At 40.1% G+C, this 18,191-nt stretch overlaps 1 protein-coding gene across 2 annotated transcripts in view; it reads left to right on the plus strand.

The window, feature by feature from the left end:
- CPLX1 (complexin 1) overlaps nucleotides 1-18,191 on the plus strand; it is a 108,884-nt gene that overhangs the window by 54,300 nt on the left and 36,393 nt on the right. Inside the window, exons 1-2 of one of the 2 annotated variants that reach the window (XM_038124179.1) lie at nucleotides 2,773-2,919; nucleotides 13,471-13,646. In XM_038124179.1, the coding sequence (XP_037980107.1) occupies nucleotides 13,485-13,646 (162 nt within the window). In that variant the 5' untranslated portion in view covers nucleotides 2,773-2,919; nucleotides 13,471-13,484. Of the gene's footprint in view, nucleotides 1-2,772; nucleotides 2,920-13,470; nucleotides 13,647-18,191 lie in introns of those variants that run through there. The other variant, XM_038124178.1, reaches the window with a different exon arrangement.

The raw sequence follows: 18,191 nt of genomic DNA on the forward strand, positions 1-18,191 counted from the left end.
ATGAGATCCTGGAAAAACATTTGCAGGCAGTGAAAAAAGTGTGAAGTCACCTTCATAGAGGGGAAGATAATGATGTGGAGTTCAGAGTTGTGTTTATCAACACTAAAGGCTAAACCAGAGTGTGGTGTGCATGAAAAGAGGCAATAGCCACAGGGCAAATATGGGAGCTCTGTTTCCTGAGTCCAGAGACAAAGGGATTTACGTTCTGACATTCTTTAGCTACATGCTTGGAAGGAAACATATTTATGGAAGTTTATGCAGAGCAAAGGTTTCATACTGAATCTGCATCTTGCCAGGACAAAGATTTTCAGGTTTGTGGGTGAGAAACAATCACCACATAATAACGAAACAATGACAGCTTTGAAAAGAACCTCACACATCTTACATAATTATCATTACTAATTATCATACTTGAAGCATGAACAACAGTTCAGCAGACCTTTCCTATAAGTTATTTCTCTTGTTTTATTTTTATCCTCTATTTTTAAAAAAATGTGTTTTCAACTTTGCATTTGCATCTGTCTGTTAGAATATAAAACAATGTAATACATTAATGACTGCCTTGCCATTGATTTTTCTTATTACTTTGTTTCAAATAAACCCCTAAATCATAGACTGAAAGTGATTTCAGTTATTTTCTTCTCATGTTAGTTTTGGCATCTCAGATCTTTTAAAAGCTTTGAACTTAAAAGGGACCAAGTACTCTAGCAGTGCTTCTTCTCCTATTTTTGGGTACTTCTATTCATTTTTGCAGATTTCTAAAAATAGTTCACTAAATGGTATTAAAAAAGAATCCTTGATGTCATGTAATGTCAAATCTGTTAATAAGCCTGTGGTGGTTGCAATGCAAGTGATTTGAGAAGTCACATCTCTGAAGTGATTTTTTTTTTTTTTTAATTAAGGGAAGGTAATGACTTTTTGGATAGTTTTTATTCTTAAAGTCCTGGAGGCATACTTAGACATTTAGTCTCTAATTTTTCCTTCTGGATAGATTGGTCTGCTCCATCAGTGCTGCATCCTGGATGGAACTCCCACATGGAACTGAAATAACCCAAGCTGCAGAGAGAGGAGAGAGAGCTACTCTGGCTAGCAGATACAATGCTTGTGTGTATGTGAATGTGTATGTTATGTTTCTGTCTGTGGGTGTATGAAGAAACCACTGAGAACAACCCAAATTTAAAGAGTTCTTCCTGGTCTCAATGTGTCTGCAATCATTGGTATTGCTTCACTATGGAATTTCCACAGCTTCTTATGAAAGCCCTGTCTCCTCCACTCACAGCCTGCCTACTGGCCCTCAGGCTTGAGAAAACATGACAGATCACTGACAGAAATTATGTTAACATTTTTTTCAAAGAAAACTTGATTCTATTCAGTAAGATGGGACTTACAAGCTCCTGACTTGATCAAAGGTGCATTCCAAACAATATTTTTCTCTGGCACGCTATCATCCTGTTGAAATTACTGTAGCTACCAAGAAGCACCACAGCTCCAGTGTATTGCTACTCTGCTGTTACCAAGTGTCAACATTTCTTGAAGTATATTAAGAAAATAAGTGAAGGTGAAATAATTATTTCTTAGGAGTTCCTATCTTTCCTGTTATGTAAGTATTTTTACCAGCTAAACACATTAGAGCTGTTTAAACTTCTCCTGTTGCTATATAGAAATTCCCAATGACATCTCACCATAAGAGCTCAAGTGCATGGGAAAAGCTCATAAAGATTCTTGAAGATTTGACTGAATCTCTTTAGAACTTTCCTGTGTGAAGATGTTGTGTTTCAGTGATGGTTTAACTTATGGCTCACCCCAATGCCCTTACGCAGTGTCATTTCTTCCTGTCAATATTTCAAGGAGATGAGCCTTCTTAGAAAATCTTGAGGGGGCCAGGGGAACAGTTTGCAATCTCCCACCCAAGTCCCTGAGGAAGCAATTGAGGCAGCCATAATATCTTGCTAATGTGTCTGGTCTTCTGGTTTATTTTGTATTGTTTAGTTTGTTTGTTTGATTTTGTGTTTTTTGTTGGTTTTTTAATTAAAAAAATGTTTTCTTGCTCTTAATACTATTAAAAAAATTCTTCTGGCTTTGGTGTCAATATATTATTTTAAGGCATCTGGTAAGAAATCACAGAATAGTTTGTGGGAAGGTGCCTTTAAAAGATCATCTAGTTCACATCCTCCTCTACCCCTGCCTCAGATATAGCATGACTAATCTGGAACTTGGAAGTCCATATAGGAGCAGCATTTGCCCCTCCATGGCAACAGAGATAGGTGACTTGCTTCCCACCAGACAGAGGTGTCATGTTCTGACTTCCTTGGTCTCATAGCTGTCTTCAGATAGGTTTGTGCTGGCTGGCAATTGAGAAACATTCTATGTTTTAAATGTACCACTGTTACCAAATGTACTGTTATGGTATTGCTTCAATCTCTGTTGGCCTTTCTTTAAAGCAACAGGAAGATTCCAGTCAGCAGAATTATCTTACAGACTGATGTTTCTAGGCTTTCTGAATAGACTCATCATCCTTGTCAGTCAGAAACCATGGAGAAGACCATCATTTTCCAAGGCAACAGAGAAGGTCTGGAATCTGTCACCAGGATGAATTCACAAAATCTGTTAGAGCAGCAGAGATTTACAGAGTTAGCAATTTTTTTTTTTTTATTCAGCTGTTCTTTTTGTGCTGAAGTGAATAATTTCTCTGAAGCAGGAAAGCAGGACTGAAACAATCATAAATCACAGGCAAATACATATTGTGGCAAGCAGATCTGCTTTCAAGTTATTTTTTTTTTCTGCTGGAACTACAAGCTGCATGTGACTAATGCCAGAATGCTGCAATGCAGGTGGGCTCCTGTGAACAAGATGCCTGCATTCATTTCTCCATCAGTAGATATCAGGCAAGAAAGTGAAGAGGAGAATTCTCCTGCTGAGGTAGGTGCTTCCACTTGGCCTGAAGAATCTCATCCCAAGATCTGTGATTAGCTGGAGTAAACCTGCATGAACGAGAAGGGGAACCTGTTCAGAGATTATTACAGCTGCATCCTAGTTGGGTCATAGCATTCAGGAGGACAAGACAAACATTTGCTAGGAATTATTGACCAAAACCAGAGCTGAAGACACTGCATTTATGTTATACAGGGAGCTGTTCCTGTTTTATGGTTATGGGGTTGCATGGCGTGTTCCCCCAAAAAAGGGACTGCACCCTTCCTGGTAGATCTAGCTCAAAATTGCCTGCATCTTTACAATGCAAACAATGAAGATGAACAAAATTCCTGAGAAGGAGAAGTGGGAGAACCTCCCAAAGGTGCATGCAGCAGCTCTGGAGCAGAGGCAGTAACAGAAACTTACATTATCTGAATTGCTGTAAATCTTCTTAATCTTAAAATGTCCCTTAATCCCTTACCAAGTAATAAAAGGCATCACCTTGTCTTTTAGGGAAAAGATTTGTGTTGTAGTTAAAAAAAACAGTGTGTGGATTGCTATTTTCGTGTAGTGCATCTGGAAATGTATTTATTCCACGTGCCTGAAAGCAAGGCAGTGTGCATTTTAGCTAGGGTTGCATACACTTTGCAGCATAAGTAGAAGACTGGCCCTCCAGGTATCTTGGAGTAGTAATGATCCCTCCAAAAGCAGAGTCACGTTTGTACTCTTCAGCTGGTAGCTCAGTCTGGTACCACAGAATCACTCCCCATTGTGTCTGCATCATTTTAATTCCTCTTCCTCTGCAAGCTGCCTGTAGCCAGTGGGAGCACAGTGGTTGAATATTCTCTTAGTGCTTGGTGCTGAAGACTGATGATTGCTTTTGTTTCCAGCTTTTGCTTTTTCCTCTTGCCACCTCGTAGCAGGATTTAGGAGTCTCAGGATCCTGCCTGCTGTGTGTGTTGGTCTCAGGAAGAGAGGTACCCTCCAGGCCCCTCTTTGCATAGCTGCAGGATTGAAGACTCACAACCTAGTGCTCTTCTGCAGTGGACATAGGATACAGTGTGGAATGGGGAAGGGAGAGTGCTCCATCACAATGCCTGTTTATTAAAATATCAGTGTGAAGTATGTGTGAGAGAAAGCCTAAGTTCTATCTGTGGAGGGATCTGAGACAGCAACATGATGAGCTGCATTTGTCTGATGGTGTGCCCCCAGCCCAAGGCATTTTTTTGAGTCAGGCTGACCCAGACACAGTGACACTGCTAACACTGACCTTTGCATGTGCATCATCAGGTGTTTCCTTGTATGACAAGTTTGTAGTTACGGGTGGGCTACTTAAACACGTATCCACACTGAGCTAAAACCTTATATAACAAAACTGGAATACAAATTATGTTTTAAAATTCTATTTTTTGATCCAGTTGTCTGTTTTCATCTTCAATAGGACTTGCTTATGTGAACTCACAATATTTCCAGACAATCTGTTTCAAATCAATGTAATTATTACTTTTATGAGTGACTGAAGCAATAGCTTATCCTAACAGCCTGTGCATCTTCAAAGGCAGTGGCAGAAGTGCTTCACCATAGTTTCAGTTGCAGAATGATGCAGTCAGATAAAAGTGAAACCCGTGCAGAATGTGAAGTGGGTTTACAAATGGAACTGAGACTAAGTTTCTTTCTTCTGAAAAGCCTTATCCTACCCAAGCCAGGGGTAGCTGATAACCTTCCTGCAGCTTCTGTCTTTGCACATTTGTGTTGTATGTTTCTATCAATAATCTCATAATGTACCACCATCTTGTAGTTCTCAGCATGAAATGGTGTCATCTTATGATATTTATGGTTATTTGGCGTACACTCGTGTATCAGAAAATAGTTGTTCATGCTGCCTGGTAGGCTTCATGAAAGTTCGCAGAGCAGAAGGAGAATGAAAGAGTCCATCAGAGAATATTAGAAGAATATATTTTAGCTAGGGAGTGTGTGGTTTTTGGTTTTGGTTTTTTGTGGGTTTTTTGGTTGGTTGGTTGGTTGTGTGGTTTTTTGGGGTTTTTTTGGTTTTCTTTTTTTTGTTGAGTTTTTTTTTTTTTTGTTTTGGTTTTTTTTGTTTTGTTTTCTTTTCTTTTTTTTTTTTTTTACAGCAGAGGAGTTTCATGAGCTAATGAATGAAGTGAATATCAGAGATATTAACTATACTGAATCAAAAGTGCATGGCGCAGTACAAGATAAGAAGAATGCCAACTCTGATGCATACAAATCAGATACAACTGACAGGCCATCAAGAGTTTTTGACACCTTTCCAGAAACTGATTATAAAATGCAGTACCTGCTTCAGTCTGGAAAAACACTATAGGATCATTTTCAATAACAGATATGTATTAGCCCAGTGGTGGTTTCTCATTTGTCATAAAATGGAAATTGTGGTTGGCAATTAAAAACCTCAATAACAAATGGCAACCAAAGTGCTAGGTCCTGCTGTTCAGTCACAGCAACCCCATGCGGTGCTACAGTCTGGGGCAGAGTGTCTGAAAAGCTGCCCAGCAGAGAAGGACCTGGGGCTGCTGATTGATATCAGGTGAACATGGGCCAGGAGTGTTCCCAGGTGGCCAAGAAAACCAGTGGCACCTGGCCTGTATCAGCAACAGTGTGGCCAGCAGGACCAGGGCAGGGATTGTCTCCCTGTATTTGACACTGGTGAGGCCACACCTTGAGTCCTGTGTCCAGTTCTGGGCCTCTCACTACAGGAATGACATTGAGGTGCTGGAGCACATCAAGAACATGGCACGGGAGGTGAAGAAGGGTCTGGAGAACAAGTCCTGTGAGAAGCAGCTGAGGAAGCTGGGAGTGTTTAGCCTGGGAAAAGAAAGCCCAGGGGTGACCTTATCACTCTCTACAACTGCCTGAAAGGAGGTTTTAGCCTCCTGGGTGTTGGTCTCTTCTCCCAGGTAGCAAGGGACAGGAAAAGAGGAAATGGCCTCAAGTTGTTACAGTGGAGGTTTAGCTTGGATATGTGGAAAAATTTTACTGGCAGAAGGGTTCTCAAACATTGGAACAGACTGTAACAATGAAGTGGTAGAGCCAGCATCTCTGGTAGCATTTAAAATACATGTAGACATGGCACTTAGGGACGTGATTGGTAGTGGACTTCACAGTGTTAGATTAGAAGTTGGAGTTGATGATCTTAAAGGTCTTTTCTAATGTACATCATCCTGTGATTCCATGAAAAATAAGAGAGCTCCAAAGGTTGAGGATATTGGACTACGGGTCTAATATCAGATGAAATGAATGTCACCTGAAAATGATGTCTCCACATAAATTTCATGTGGAACTTGATTGTTTTAGTTAAAGTTGTATTAAAAGGACATGACACCAGTGCAAAGAAATAAATAACTAAGTGAAGAATTCACTTACAAATATGAATTGCTAATTGTAAGGTAAAAGGAGACAAAAGGACAGGGATTTATCCATTTGTTGCACAAATGTGCAGGTACCAGGAGATTGATGTTGGTTTATGTGAAGTACTGCACTGTCCTTTGTAGCTAGAGAGGAGTTGTCTGTCACTATGCAGAGATGGAGATTGCAGAGATAAAAATGTGGTGACTAAGATTTTAGCTAAAAAAATATTATAATGAGGCTGACAGGGTCTTGCTGTAAAAACGTACTTTCCATTATCCACCAAAGAAGACTATTCAGCAGCTTGTAAGGTAAGAAAAACCTTTTCCTATTAAAGTGACTATCTACCTCATTCACTTTTTGTCTTCAATACCCATTTGCAGAGTGAAATATAGGTCTTGCACATGTTACAACCTATATATAATAATATAGGCCTATATATACAACCTATATATAGTAATATAGGCCTCAAATAATGTGGAAAAAATTTCTAGAAAATTCAAAGCACCCCCGTTTGGTTTTGTACCAAGCTGCCAAAGGGTCCTTCAACATCAGCCTTTAAAGTCTACCTTGATGTCTGCAAGGGAAATTACACATTACCATAGTGGTGATGTTTCAAAATAGTTGGTGTTCTAAATACCTCCAAATATCCTTAAATATCTCATGTACCTTTAGAGAGAATTTGCTCAGTTTACCAGTTTGTTTCCCTGCAAGAAAAACAGTTTTGTTTGGCAATACATTTTGTCAGGGTTGGATACAGAGGGAGAGAGAAAGATTGAAGTGAAATACCAGAGACAGAGAAAATTGAGTCTGGGGAAGGGGAATGGCTGAAGTAAAGGTCCCCAATAGCCGTCCATTTTTCAGTAGTGTTAATTTATAAACAAAGTGAACTGAAGCCTTGAGTGCTCCTTTTCTACTTCTTCCTCTTACCCATTTGTGTTCTGCCACTACATAAGTTGCGCAGGACACATGATCCATGGCTCATCACTTGACATGTCTAAATGAACCTCTTGTAATCGTCCTATTGTCTTTCCCATGATATCACAACAAAGGTAATGCTCACTGTCCTAGAAATAAGCATCAACTCATAGATTGTCCCAGGGAGCACAAATGCTTACAAATGCATCCCATCTCAGTTGTGTTAAGATTTGTGATGAATGGATCAGGAAATGTAAGCAGAGAGAGATATTTCTCTTTAATTTAATTGAGCTTTGAATTTAATTGAGAATTTCTTAATTTAATAAAATATTAATGGTCCTTATCAGAGATCTCCACATTACCAAAAAGACCAGAAAACAGCATTTTCCAAGATACTATGATTTCTCAAATGAACTCCTAAACTGAACTTGGCATCAGTTTTTTGTTTATGAAAGGAGTCATTAATCCATTTCGTTAGGTGCATTAGTTTTAGTTAATTGATAGAATGTGATGGTTTCTTTAGAGCTATTCAGTATTAATATTTAAACATGTTTTTTATGTTTGTGGAAGTACCACTTTTGAATGTTACACAATACCTTCCTGAAGAGCTGTTTCACCTTTATTGAAGCTGTAGCAGGAGGAAGTCAGATGTTTTGGTTGTTTTTTCCAGACATAAGCTTTATATCATAGCCTTGATGATCTTCACTGATATCAAAAAAAGGTACTTAGTTCTGATTCTGAAGTGATTCTGCAAAAATGAGCGACCCATTCCTGCTCCAGAACAGTACTCTGTGATTAGCTCCTTATGTTTGGATGATGTGGTAAAGAGACATGCTGTGATTTAGAGACCCTGAGGAATCTGTTGTCTTGTCTGTTTAATCTAAATATGGCTTAGCCACAAATAGTACTTCCAAAAAAAAAAACAAAAACCAAACCAACCCAAAAAAACAAAGAAAAAAAAACCACCACCAAAAAACCCTATTGAATTTGCTCAGCGCATGCCTGTTTCACGTAAATCTCTTGCTGTTTCCTGTAAACCTGTGTTTGAGAGGTGGAACTTTTGCACCATTCTCTGATCTAAGCATACACACATGCACACATTTTGAAAGACAGGTTTGGGTACCGCTTGTTTACAATATGAAATTAGATTTTTGCAAAGGAAAAGCTTTTGATTTCACATAATTATCTTGCCTGAAGCAATGCTGTGTGCAAATTTCCATCATTCTTTAATTAATTAAGGAGGCATAAGATGTTCCTATTTCTCTGGGAGTCATCCTTAGTAATCTTAATCCTGTCACTTTCCCATCACACAACTTTGCCTGCCATATTTAGGACATTCTTTTTTTTTTATCAATTAGCAAATTCAGCAGCACTCTTGCAAGTTGATTTGCATGTTTACATTTTCTTCATGAAGGCTGGATTGATGTCGGTCATCTGTTGAGGGGTTTGCTCATGGTTGGTGGTGCTTCTGTAACAGAGGTCTGGCAGTGAAGAATTTACTTTTCTTCAGATACAGGATATGTTTGGGCATTCACTCTTCACCATTTTCCTTGCAAAATTAACTTCAGTCACTTTCAGATGTAATTCAAAGCACTTACTTATGAGGTCTCACAGAGACCTCAAACAGAGGTCTCACATGCTGCAGTTGTTGCTCATCTACAAGGTTGTCTAGTCCAACCTCATTCTTAGACAGGGTTCTCTACAGCAGGTTGCTCAAGGCTGTGGCTCGTGAATTTTTAAATATCTCCGCAGATGGAGACTCCAAAGTGACTTGCTGCAACTAAATTTATTTTCTTCTAATATTTAAATTGTATTTCCTGTACTTGAGTTTGTACACATTATCTCTTCTCCTGTCACGGTGTACCTACCTGTTTCCCTCATATTCATTCTGTTTCATTGGGTGTTTACACATACTACTGGAACCCCCTGAACCTTCTCTTCTCCACGCTAAGCAGTGCTGCTCTCTCAGGCTCTTCTTGTATCAAAGATCCTTGAGCATCCTAAATGTCTTCATGGCTGTCTCACTTCTTTGCTGTCTCACTCCAGCAGCTCCATCTCTCTTTTGTATCTTGAAGCCCGGAACTGGGCACATCACTCCAAATTTGGTCACAACAGGGCTGAGTAGATGGGAAGGATCCGTCAACCTCTTGTCAACAGTGCTCCTAATGCAGCCCAGAAGACTGTTAACCTTCTCTGCTGCAAGTACACATTGTGAGCTCGTGGTCAGCTTGTTGTCCACCATAACCCCAAAGCCTTCACTGTAAAACTGCTTTCCAGACAGATGATTTGCTTTTCTGCTGCTTTGCTGGGGAATGTCTCCCACAGGTACCTGAACAACCATATTACTCTTTTTCAGATGCATTATGACAATTTAACCCAGCAAAACTCACACGAATGCGTATGTCATATTTTAACCTGAACCAGCAGTCAAGCACGGTGTAACTGCTCACTCACCTCCCCACCAGCTAGAAACTTGTGGGTTTGAGATAAAGGCAACAGGGAAAGCAAAAGCCATGCATGCAAGCAGTGCAAAACAATGAATTAATTCACTGGTTCCCATGAGCAGGCAAGTGTTTTGCATTTCCAGGACAGCAGGGCCCCATCACGCCTTGCAGCAAATTGGGAAGACAAATTACATCACTCAAATGTTCCCTCCTCCCTCCTTCTTGCACCCAGCTTTAAATACTGTTCTGGAATATCCCTTTGGTCAGTTTGGGTGACCTGTGCCTCCCAATTTTTCATTCACCCCCAGCTTCCTCAACAGTGTGGCAGTACAAAAAGCAGAAGAGGCCTTGTCTCTGTGTAAGCCCTGCTCATCAGTAACAAAAATGTATCTATCATCACTGTATTCAAATCCAAAATGCAACCCATAGAAGAAAATTAACTCTACCTTGGCCAAAACCCGCACATCATATCTGAGTACACCCATAGTATTTGGCTTAACACCTGATTGTTTAGCTATTTAACCTATATGGACTAAGGGAATTACTATTACTTTGAAATAACTGCCACACCACTTGTTTTCACACTACTTCTGGAATTTTTTTTCCATATAGAAATTTTTTGTTCTTTGAAGGCAGGGCCCTGTTTGTGACCAGAAAGGTGACAGGTGGCAAATGTCCAGGAGCTTTAGCCATTTCTGTTTTCTTTCTGTAGCCTTATCTAAAGATGTTAGAAATAATGTTGTTTGAAACTTCCTACTGATTAATGAATAGTGTAGCAGTCTCTGACTTCTCTTCGTGTCAAGATATATGTCATGAGTGGGATGTACAAGACAAAAAGACAATATAAAGATAAAAACCCCCAGGTTTATTATATGAAGAGATTCAGTAAGTGTCTCTGTCCCCTGTTTCCTTGGAATCTTCAAAAGTAGGCTAAAAGAACAACTGCTCCTTCCTTTTGCTTGTGCCCGTAACTGATCCACCTCAGTTGCATGTAGAGGAATTCTCTGGAATCTTTGCTGCTGAACTGCTAAAATCATAAGCTGTTATCCAGGGAATGCTAACCACAAAGTCTACAGTTTAGGATGAAGAACAAGGGAGATGGAAAAAAAGGTTTTCTAAAAGTAACACAAGCGTCCTTAGTTAAAATGTAGTAAATGTAAAATTTTGGTTCTCATAATACATTTCCTTCCAATTAGTTAACAGTGTTACCACAGTGTAGCAGTTTGAGCACTTAGGAAGTGACTTTGAAATCAGAGGTGAATTAAGAGAATCTGTGAGGATCCTGATCCATTCTTGTTCTTCTAAGTGTCCTGTATGCTGAATGGCTGCAGAACAAGATGCCTTGTGTATTTAAAAGCTTGGTCTTGCCTAAGAAATAAAATAAACTTATGCAATTTCTCTTCTTATGTGATGAGCTGAGCGGATGTTATAGCTTAATGATAGCCTAGAAGTAGTGCTTAGAATGGAAAAGAAATATCTCTGTTGCTGAATTCAGTTTCCTAAGTAACTGGAGTATTATGCTGTCTGGGTAGCTCTAACTGGAGAGAAGCTACAGAGGGATAAACTCTATAGATTATTGAACACAAATCAGTTTGATCATCAGTGGAGAAATCTTTTGAGGGGGACCCAGAAGTTATAGGTGTTAGTGAGATTTGTGATCACTGGTATTTGCACAAAAAAGCTGCTTGGAAAGATTCCTGCAGTAGGGATATGTGACACAACTAGGCTGTATTTCTTTTTTGCTTGCTATGAAGTTTTAGCTTACTTGCAATTTCAGTCAGCCTTCCTTGCACTACAGGAAAGGAATTGCCAGATGGTCTGGGTAAATTTTCCATCAATATGCAAGAGTTTCTGTATTACTCTGATCCTGCAGTGAAGGATGCAAAATGGTGGTAGAGGAAGGCTGACAGTAGACAAGGACCATGAATATTCCAGGTGGGGTTTGTCTGGGGTCCCTAGGTGTTTTTTTGTTTTAAGCCACAGATTTCTTAGCAATGGAAGTGTCAAGAGGTTTGTAGTTAGGCAGCTGAATACAGACATTAATGTTTACTGTTGTTATTTCCCACCTGGCAAAAAAAAAAAAAAAAAAAACAAACCAAAAAAACAAACAACCCTGTGTATTACAGCCAGGTCTTGGAGATGTAAAGGGGGCCTTTCTCTGTCACATTTGGGGGATTTGAGGGTTTTGATTCAGGGTTGCTTTCAGCTTAGGGTTCTGGGAAAACATTTAACCTGGAAAAGAAGTGTGGAGAAAACAAGGATCTGCTTACCTCTTTACAAATTCCTTGGTGGTTATTAGAAGTAATAGTTGATCTGATAAATGCCATCACTACAGCAATTCAGGAGGAATCATTGTGACAGGTTGCAGATGTTTCTTCCCTTAAGGATCAAGGTTTCACAATCACTATCCCAAGAACTGATGTGGAAAGCAAGAGCAATCACAGTCCTCCAGCAATGTTGCCACACGAAGAGTAATTTATAAGGGTAATTTATAAGGAGTTGTGAGAACCTCTTTCCTTCACTTAGCCTTTGATGAAACCAACAGTTACTTGGCAGGTCTTTGATAGTGTCTCCTTCCAGCCCAAGCCTTTGTAAAGGCCAGAAATCTTTGCTTTATGAAAAACAAGAGTTGTTGAAGATGTGTAATTGTGACTATATGCAAGAACAAGGCAGTCTCAGATTAAATCAGTTAAATCTCAGCCAGCAACGAGGCAATATGGAGATGTCCTAACTAAGGACCTACAGTGTTTTTCCAGGAAGAAGGAACCTCTTTTAGTAAAAGATGCAGAGTGTATTCCTGCTGCAGGCAAGGTCCAACACTTCTTCCAAAGGGTATGCGTCTTCTCTTAATCCATGTAACCAGGCTTGATTCTGCTGCTGCCCTCCAGTGCCCTGATGATGCTGCGTCAGAGTACATGCCCTTCCCCTTTCCCCAGCCACTGTTTTTCTTCCTGGCTGGATTATTGACAGTCATTTACTTATAAAATGTCACTGAAATACAGAATAAATGGATTTATGCAGCACTTTGGGGATAAAAGGGCATGCAGGAAACCTCTTCCTCATTTGCATGGTTGTGCAAGGGCTTTGCACAACAACAAAAAACTGCTTCAGAAACACACAGGGAATGAAAATTTGGGAACAATGTGTATTCAGCAGTGGAACAAGACAAAGCCGTGATCTCACCTAGGTACTAAGCATTAGAGGTGATGGTGTCCAAGAACTCTTTAAGAGACATGCAGAGATGCTGCTTCTTTCTGATCCATGGTAGGAGCCTAGAATTCATCAACTCCAACTGTTCGCTAATGCCATGTTGTCCTACCTGTCATGGTATGTGTAATTGCTGACAGCAATTAAGAGTGTGATTACTCATCCCTGCAATCAAGATTTCAAATTCCTTTCCCAGCCCTGGTGTCATTTTGTTCTGGATGTGTTACTTGCCTATTATATTAAAGACCCTTCAAAATCAATCTTCAGTCACTTTGCTAAGCTGATAAAGTGAAAACATAGTGTGGATGGCAGCTTGTCCTTTTCAGGACTGCAAACAAACTGTGCTGCCATCATGCAAATCTATAAATTTGGTCTCTTCCTTTTGCTGTTTTCTGCCAGTGCCAGGTAACTCACCTGATCAGGTTAAGTGCTTTGCCGACCTCCTGCCTGGGGGGAGAGTGTGCTGCCTCCCCAGTGAAAGGAGAAAATTTTCCAGATGCAGAGGGAATGGCAGATGGCCCTGACCATGGGGAAGGAGCGAGCTGTCATCCTGGGGAGGTCTCACCACATTCTTATGGTACTGATTTTTTTCTTTTGCTTTTTCTAGGGGCTACCAAAGACATGGGAAAGATGCTGGGTGGGGATGAGGAGAAAGACCCAGATGCTGCTAAGAAAGAAGAGGAACGACAGGAAGCCCTTCGGCAACAAGAGGAAGAGAGGAAAGCCAAATATGCCAAGATGGAGGCTGAAAGAGAAGTTATGAGACAAGGGATTCGGGACAAGGTAGGTAACTGGCTTTCAACACACACTGGTCAGCTTCTAATGCCCAATGAAGAACACCTGTTGTCAGCTATTTGTGACTAGTTCCCTTCCCTAGGCACCTGGATAGAACCAGGTAATTACTCTGCTGCACAGAACTTTCTAATTTTGTGCACTCTTCCTCAAGCCCTGTTCCTGTTTAAACACACCTGCCGCACAGCAAAGCCCTGCAAAGCTGAAATAGAGAGTGAAGGTGAGGGGAGAAACCCATCTATTTTTCTCAGCATCTATTAAGCACTCACATTATATTAAGTATTAGAGGCTTCTTTGTCCCTTTGAGGATGCTTTCCAAGCTTGCAATTGTGGTTTGTGAGAAGAGTCATAATTCAGTGAGTTTCTTAAAGTGAGTTTCTGTTGCAGTTATCTTCTGTATTGATTCCAAAGCTTTGTTGTGTTGACCAGTGACTAGGGACAAATACACTGTATTGTTAATATTTAGGCTTCTACCACTCACATGGGATTCATCTGAAAGAAAGTTTTTATACATTAACTAACAGGGATTGATGTGTGGAGGGAGGAGACAGTTTTGATACCTCATGCTCAAGGCCAGGTCAAAACTGTCTCTTTAGAATAACTTATGTTTGTAAGAAGATCTCCTGGCATTCAGATATCTTGGAAAGAAATGCGGGCAATGGCTGGACAAGGGGTTTATAATGATGAAGGCCTGTCAGGTGACTTACATCACATGCCAATGAAAATACCTGCAGATAAAACAAGAAAGTCTTGCTCAGTATAAGAGGTGTTCCCTTGTGCAGTTCCTACCTCTGTGCTCTAAGAACATGTCTTGGAACAGATATAAAGAAAGCTGTATTTTCATTGAGCCAAACTTCTGACCCAGTTCTTATGGTTCATGATGGAAGCATGAATGAGGGTAAATTTCTCTGGAGACACAGTGCAGCCTGCAAAGAGTTAATGTGAATTGTTCTGCAAATAAAGAAATTTGGGATTATAATTCTTAAAAAAAAGGACTTAGAGGGAATTGTCTACCTTTGACACTGCCAGAAAAAAGTATCCATGTGATCATTTACAAGAGGCTGCTGGTTGACAGAAATGCAGAGCCTCTACCTGGTCAAAAATTGTTTTATATTCATGGAATCATAGAATTGTCAAATTGTCAAATTTGGGTTGGAAGGACCTTAAAGATCATCTAGTTCTATCATGGGTAGGGACATTTTTCACCAGATCAGGCTGCTCAGAGCCCATTCCACTTGGCTTTTAATACTTCCAGGGACAGGGCAGTTGCAGCTTCTCTGGGCAACCTACCTGTTCCAGGTCTTCACCATATCTGAAGAAAGAATTTCTTCCTACTATCTAGTCTAAACCCATTGTCTTCTAGTTTAAAAACAGTTCCCTCATCCTGTCACTATGTTCCTCTCCCTCCTTTTTGTTAGTCCCCTCAAGGTGTGGAAGTTTGCAATGAAGTCCCCCTGGAGCCTTCTCATCTCCAGGCTGAACAACCCCAGCAATAATGTATTTAATGAATATATATCTAGAGAATCTAGTGTATTAATATAAGCATATCAATGTGCACATAGTATGTCAAATGTGTGTTTACAGTAGTAATGACAAAGGTCATGAGGAGAAAAAAAGAGTTGTAAATTTCTCAGTTGCAGGCAAATGAGCTAATGACCGGTTTTCACTGGTGACCATCTCTTCTGGACCATGGAATTGTTCCCAGATGTAGATAGGGATTGCCTTTTTCTTGCTGTTGGGAAAACTGCTCTAAAAGCATTAACAAAGTCTGAGATGTCCTGTGTTATAATTTCAAGGTGATCTCATTCATGAGAAGGATGCATACAGCCTGAGCTATAACCAGAGGGTATTTCCCTATGATACTGGCAACCATCTGGGCTTTGTTGAGCTGGCTGAACACTGAGTGGCAAAATCTCTTAGAAATGCACTGAATCCTTGAAAATTTGTCAAGGAGTTGGGTCTGAAGAAAAGGAGAATAGGAATACTTGGAGGAACATTATTTGACCTCTGTCAAGGCTCTGGACTGGTGTGGTGGAGTACCTTTGAGATTAGCATCAGGAGGTCCTGCTTTGGGCAGGGCATCTGGATTGTGAGCTCATTTTCCTGTGGTTTTCTTTTTCCTGGGAATAATCCCAAGAAGCATGCATTTGAAAGATGAAGGTGTTTTCTGCAGAATCAGCAAAGATGGATAAAGCTGTAGAACTGAGTTGTATCTCTTCGTCTTCCTCTTCTCACCTTGTCCTGACAAAGAGATGTATTTGATGAGATACAAGACTGTCTTCTAGTAGCAATGATTGGTGGCTGAAAATATTAAACAAATATTGAAAGAATTAAAAAAAGAGCTGGATTATTTTCTTCATTACTTGATTATTTAGCAGTTCCCATCATTTCTTCTCTAATTCCAGTAAAAGCAAAAATGCAGAAAAGAAGAAAACTGAAACACATGTTCTGTCTGGTATATATACAAGCACAAGTTGCTGTTAGCAGGTATGAATAAAATCAAAGACATTTTAAATTAAAAAACTCTGTTATGATATTTGCTCATTTCTCATGCAAGAGAGTGAAAAATGAGCAATTAGTTTGAGTGACTGAATAGGAACAGATTATTTATGCAAAATAGAAGTTTGAAAGTGTGTGTCATAGGTTATGAACCCACAGTCACATTTATTTCTTAGTGCAGCTGCAGGATGGCAGGGAAGCAATCCAGGGAATCACAGCTTCACCAGTGAGCTCATGTGGCTCTAGGTGAGGCTGACAGAAAGGATGGACTCATCATGTTTGTTGGTTTTGACTTTTTGCCTTGACTTTCCGACAAGTGTTATGAATGCAGTCTCTTGTTTAGGGCTTCAGGAAATGTGGGAGCTATGGCAGGGCTTAAAAGGAATGATGACACATACCACAGATACCTTCCAGCCTGTGTTAACTTTTAAATCCAATCTGTTAAATTGAGACATGTATGCCCTCAACCCAGCATGGCAGCTGGGTATGGAGATTACTTAGGAAGAGATAGTATGAATTACACAGAAATGAGTTGTTTGGGTTCCCCGCCACGCCCCCCCCCCCTTGGCCCCACCCCACTTCCCCCCCCTCCCCAATCCCCATTAAAAATATACCGCATTTTCATTTGGGAACGAATTTTTATGAATGACATTTGAACATGACATTTTGAAATAACTGGACCACCAGTTGTCTGAGCTACTACCCAATATCAAAGTCCAGCACCTGGTAGTGAAAATGGATTGAAAGAATGTAAAGAGCATAACTAGGGTATACTCCAGCTTCCTCCTACCTCAGGAGGTGTGCATGCAGCTAGCACTCTGATCTGATCTGGTTTTGGTCTTGATACTAATGCCTCACAGATCTTCTGGGCCCTATCCCAGCTGCCCCTGTGGTGAGTTACCACACCTGACCAGTACAGGCATGACTACTGAGAGGCCTTCAGTGCCCCTTTCTCTGACAGGTGAGGCTATGGATAGCTAATATCCCTGTTTCTTGCCATGCTACTGCAGCTTTCTTGTTTCCAGTGGTCTTGGGTGGAATACTGCCATCTATAAACAAATTGTGTATGTGCACACCTCAGCAGTTAAAGTGAATTACTTTCTTTGTGTAAAAATTAGTTATTTACATAATTAATTATTTCTACCACTGTGGTAGAGTCCAGTCCTAGAGTCCAGTCCCCTATTCCATGCTCAGTAGTTAACACTCTAGCTGTCTCAGTGAGACAGGGACCACACTTAGGCTTCCTGAAAATCTCACACATTTTAGGCAGTCAGCATTGCTAAATCCCTGTGGAAAGGTAGCAGAAGCTCAGAGATAACCTTACAATAGTGGATTTAAACCAAAAAGGATGGAAGCATGGTCCAAATGGCTTGACTGCAAGACAGAGTTTAGGTTTAGGTCCATACTTGGGTTGCAGCATGACTTGCTTCAGTAATTTTTATACACTCAGTTCTCTGAGTGAAAGGGGGAAGTGCCTCTGGCCCAGCTTGTCTTTAACCAGCCGTATATGCTGTTCATATGCTATATAGCACATGGTTTATAGCACACTAATAAGGATTCCTGTGCTTACATTATTAAGGATTCATGCCCTACAGAGCACATACTTTATGCCCAACAAAGCAGAAGTTTAATTATATTAATAAGGATTTCTGCCCTTTCAATGGAGCATGAAATCTGCATGAAAAATATGGAAAAGTGTCACATGGAAAATTCTAATGTAGAAGACTTAAAGTTGACTCTACAATTGTAATTGTCCTTGTTGGATGCTGTGAAAAGGTGTGACACAGTGCAAGATCATTTGTTTATACTTCTAGGAACCTCAGCTCCCCCACTGCATAAGACAAAGTTAATTGTTTTCTTAATAAATGGCTGTTCAGTATTTCATCTCTGATGTGTCTTCCAGCATATGCTTTCAAGCTCATTTACTATGCAATATCAAAATTCGGATGGCAATATAATGAATTTCCTCATCTGAGGGTTTCATTATTTATTGCTATTATTACTATGCTTTCACTAACATAGCTCTGTTCATCTTAA

The sequence above is a fragment of the Motacilla alba genome, chromosome Z, assembly GCF_015832195.1.
Source record: "Motacilla alba alba isolate MOTALB_02 chromosome Z, Motacilla_alba_V1.0_pri, whole genome shotgun sequence".
NCBI lineage: Eukaryota > Metazoa > Chordata > Aves > Passeriformes > Motacillidae > Motacilla > Motacilla alba.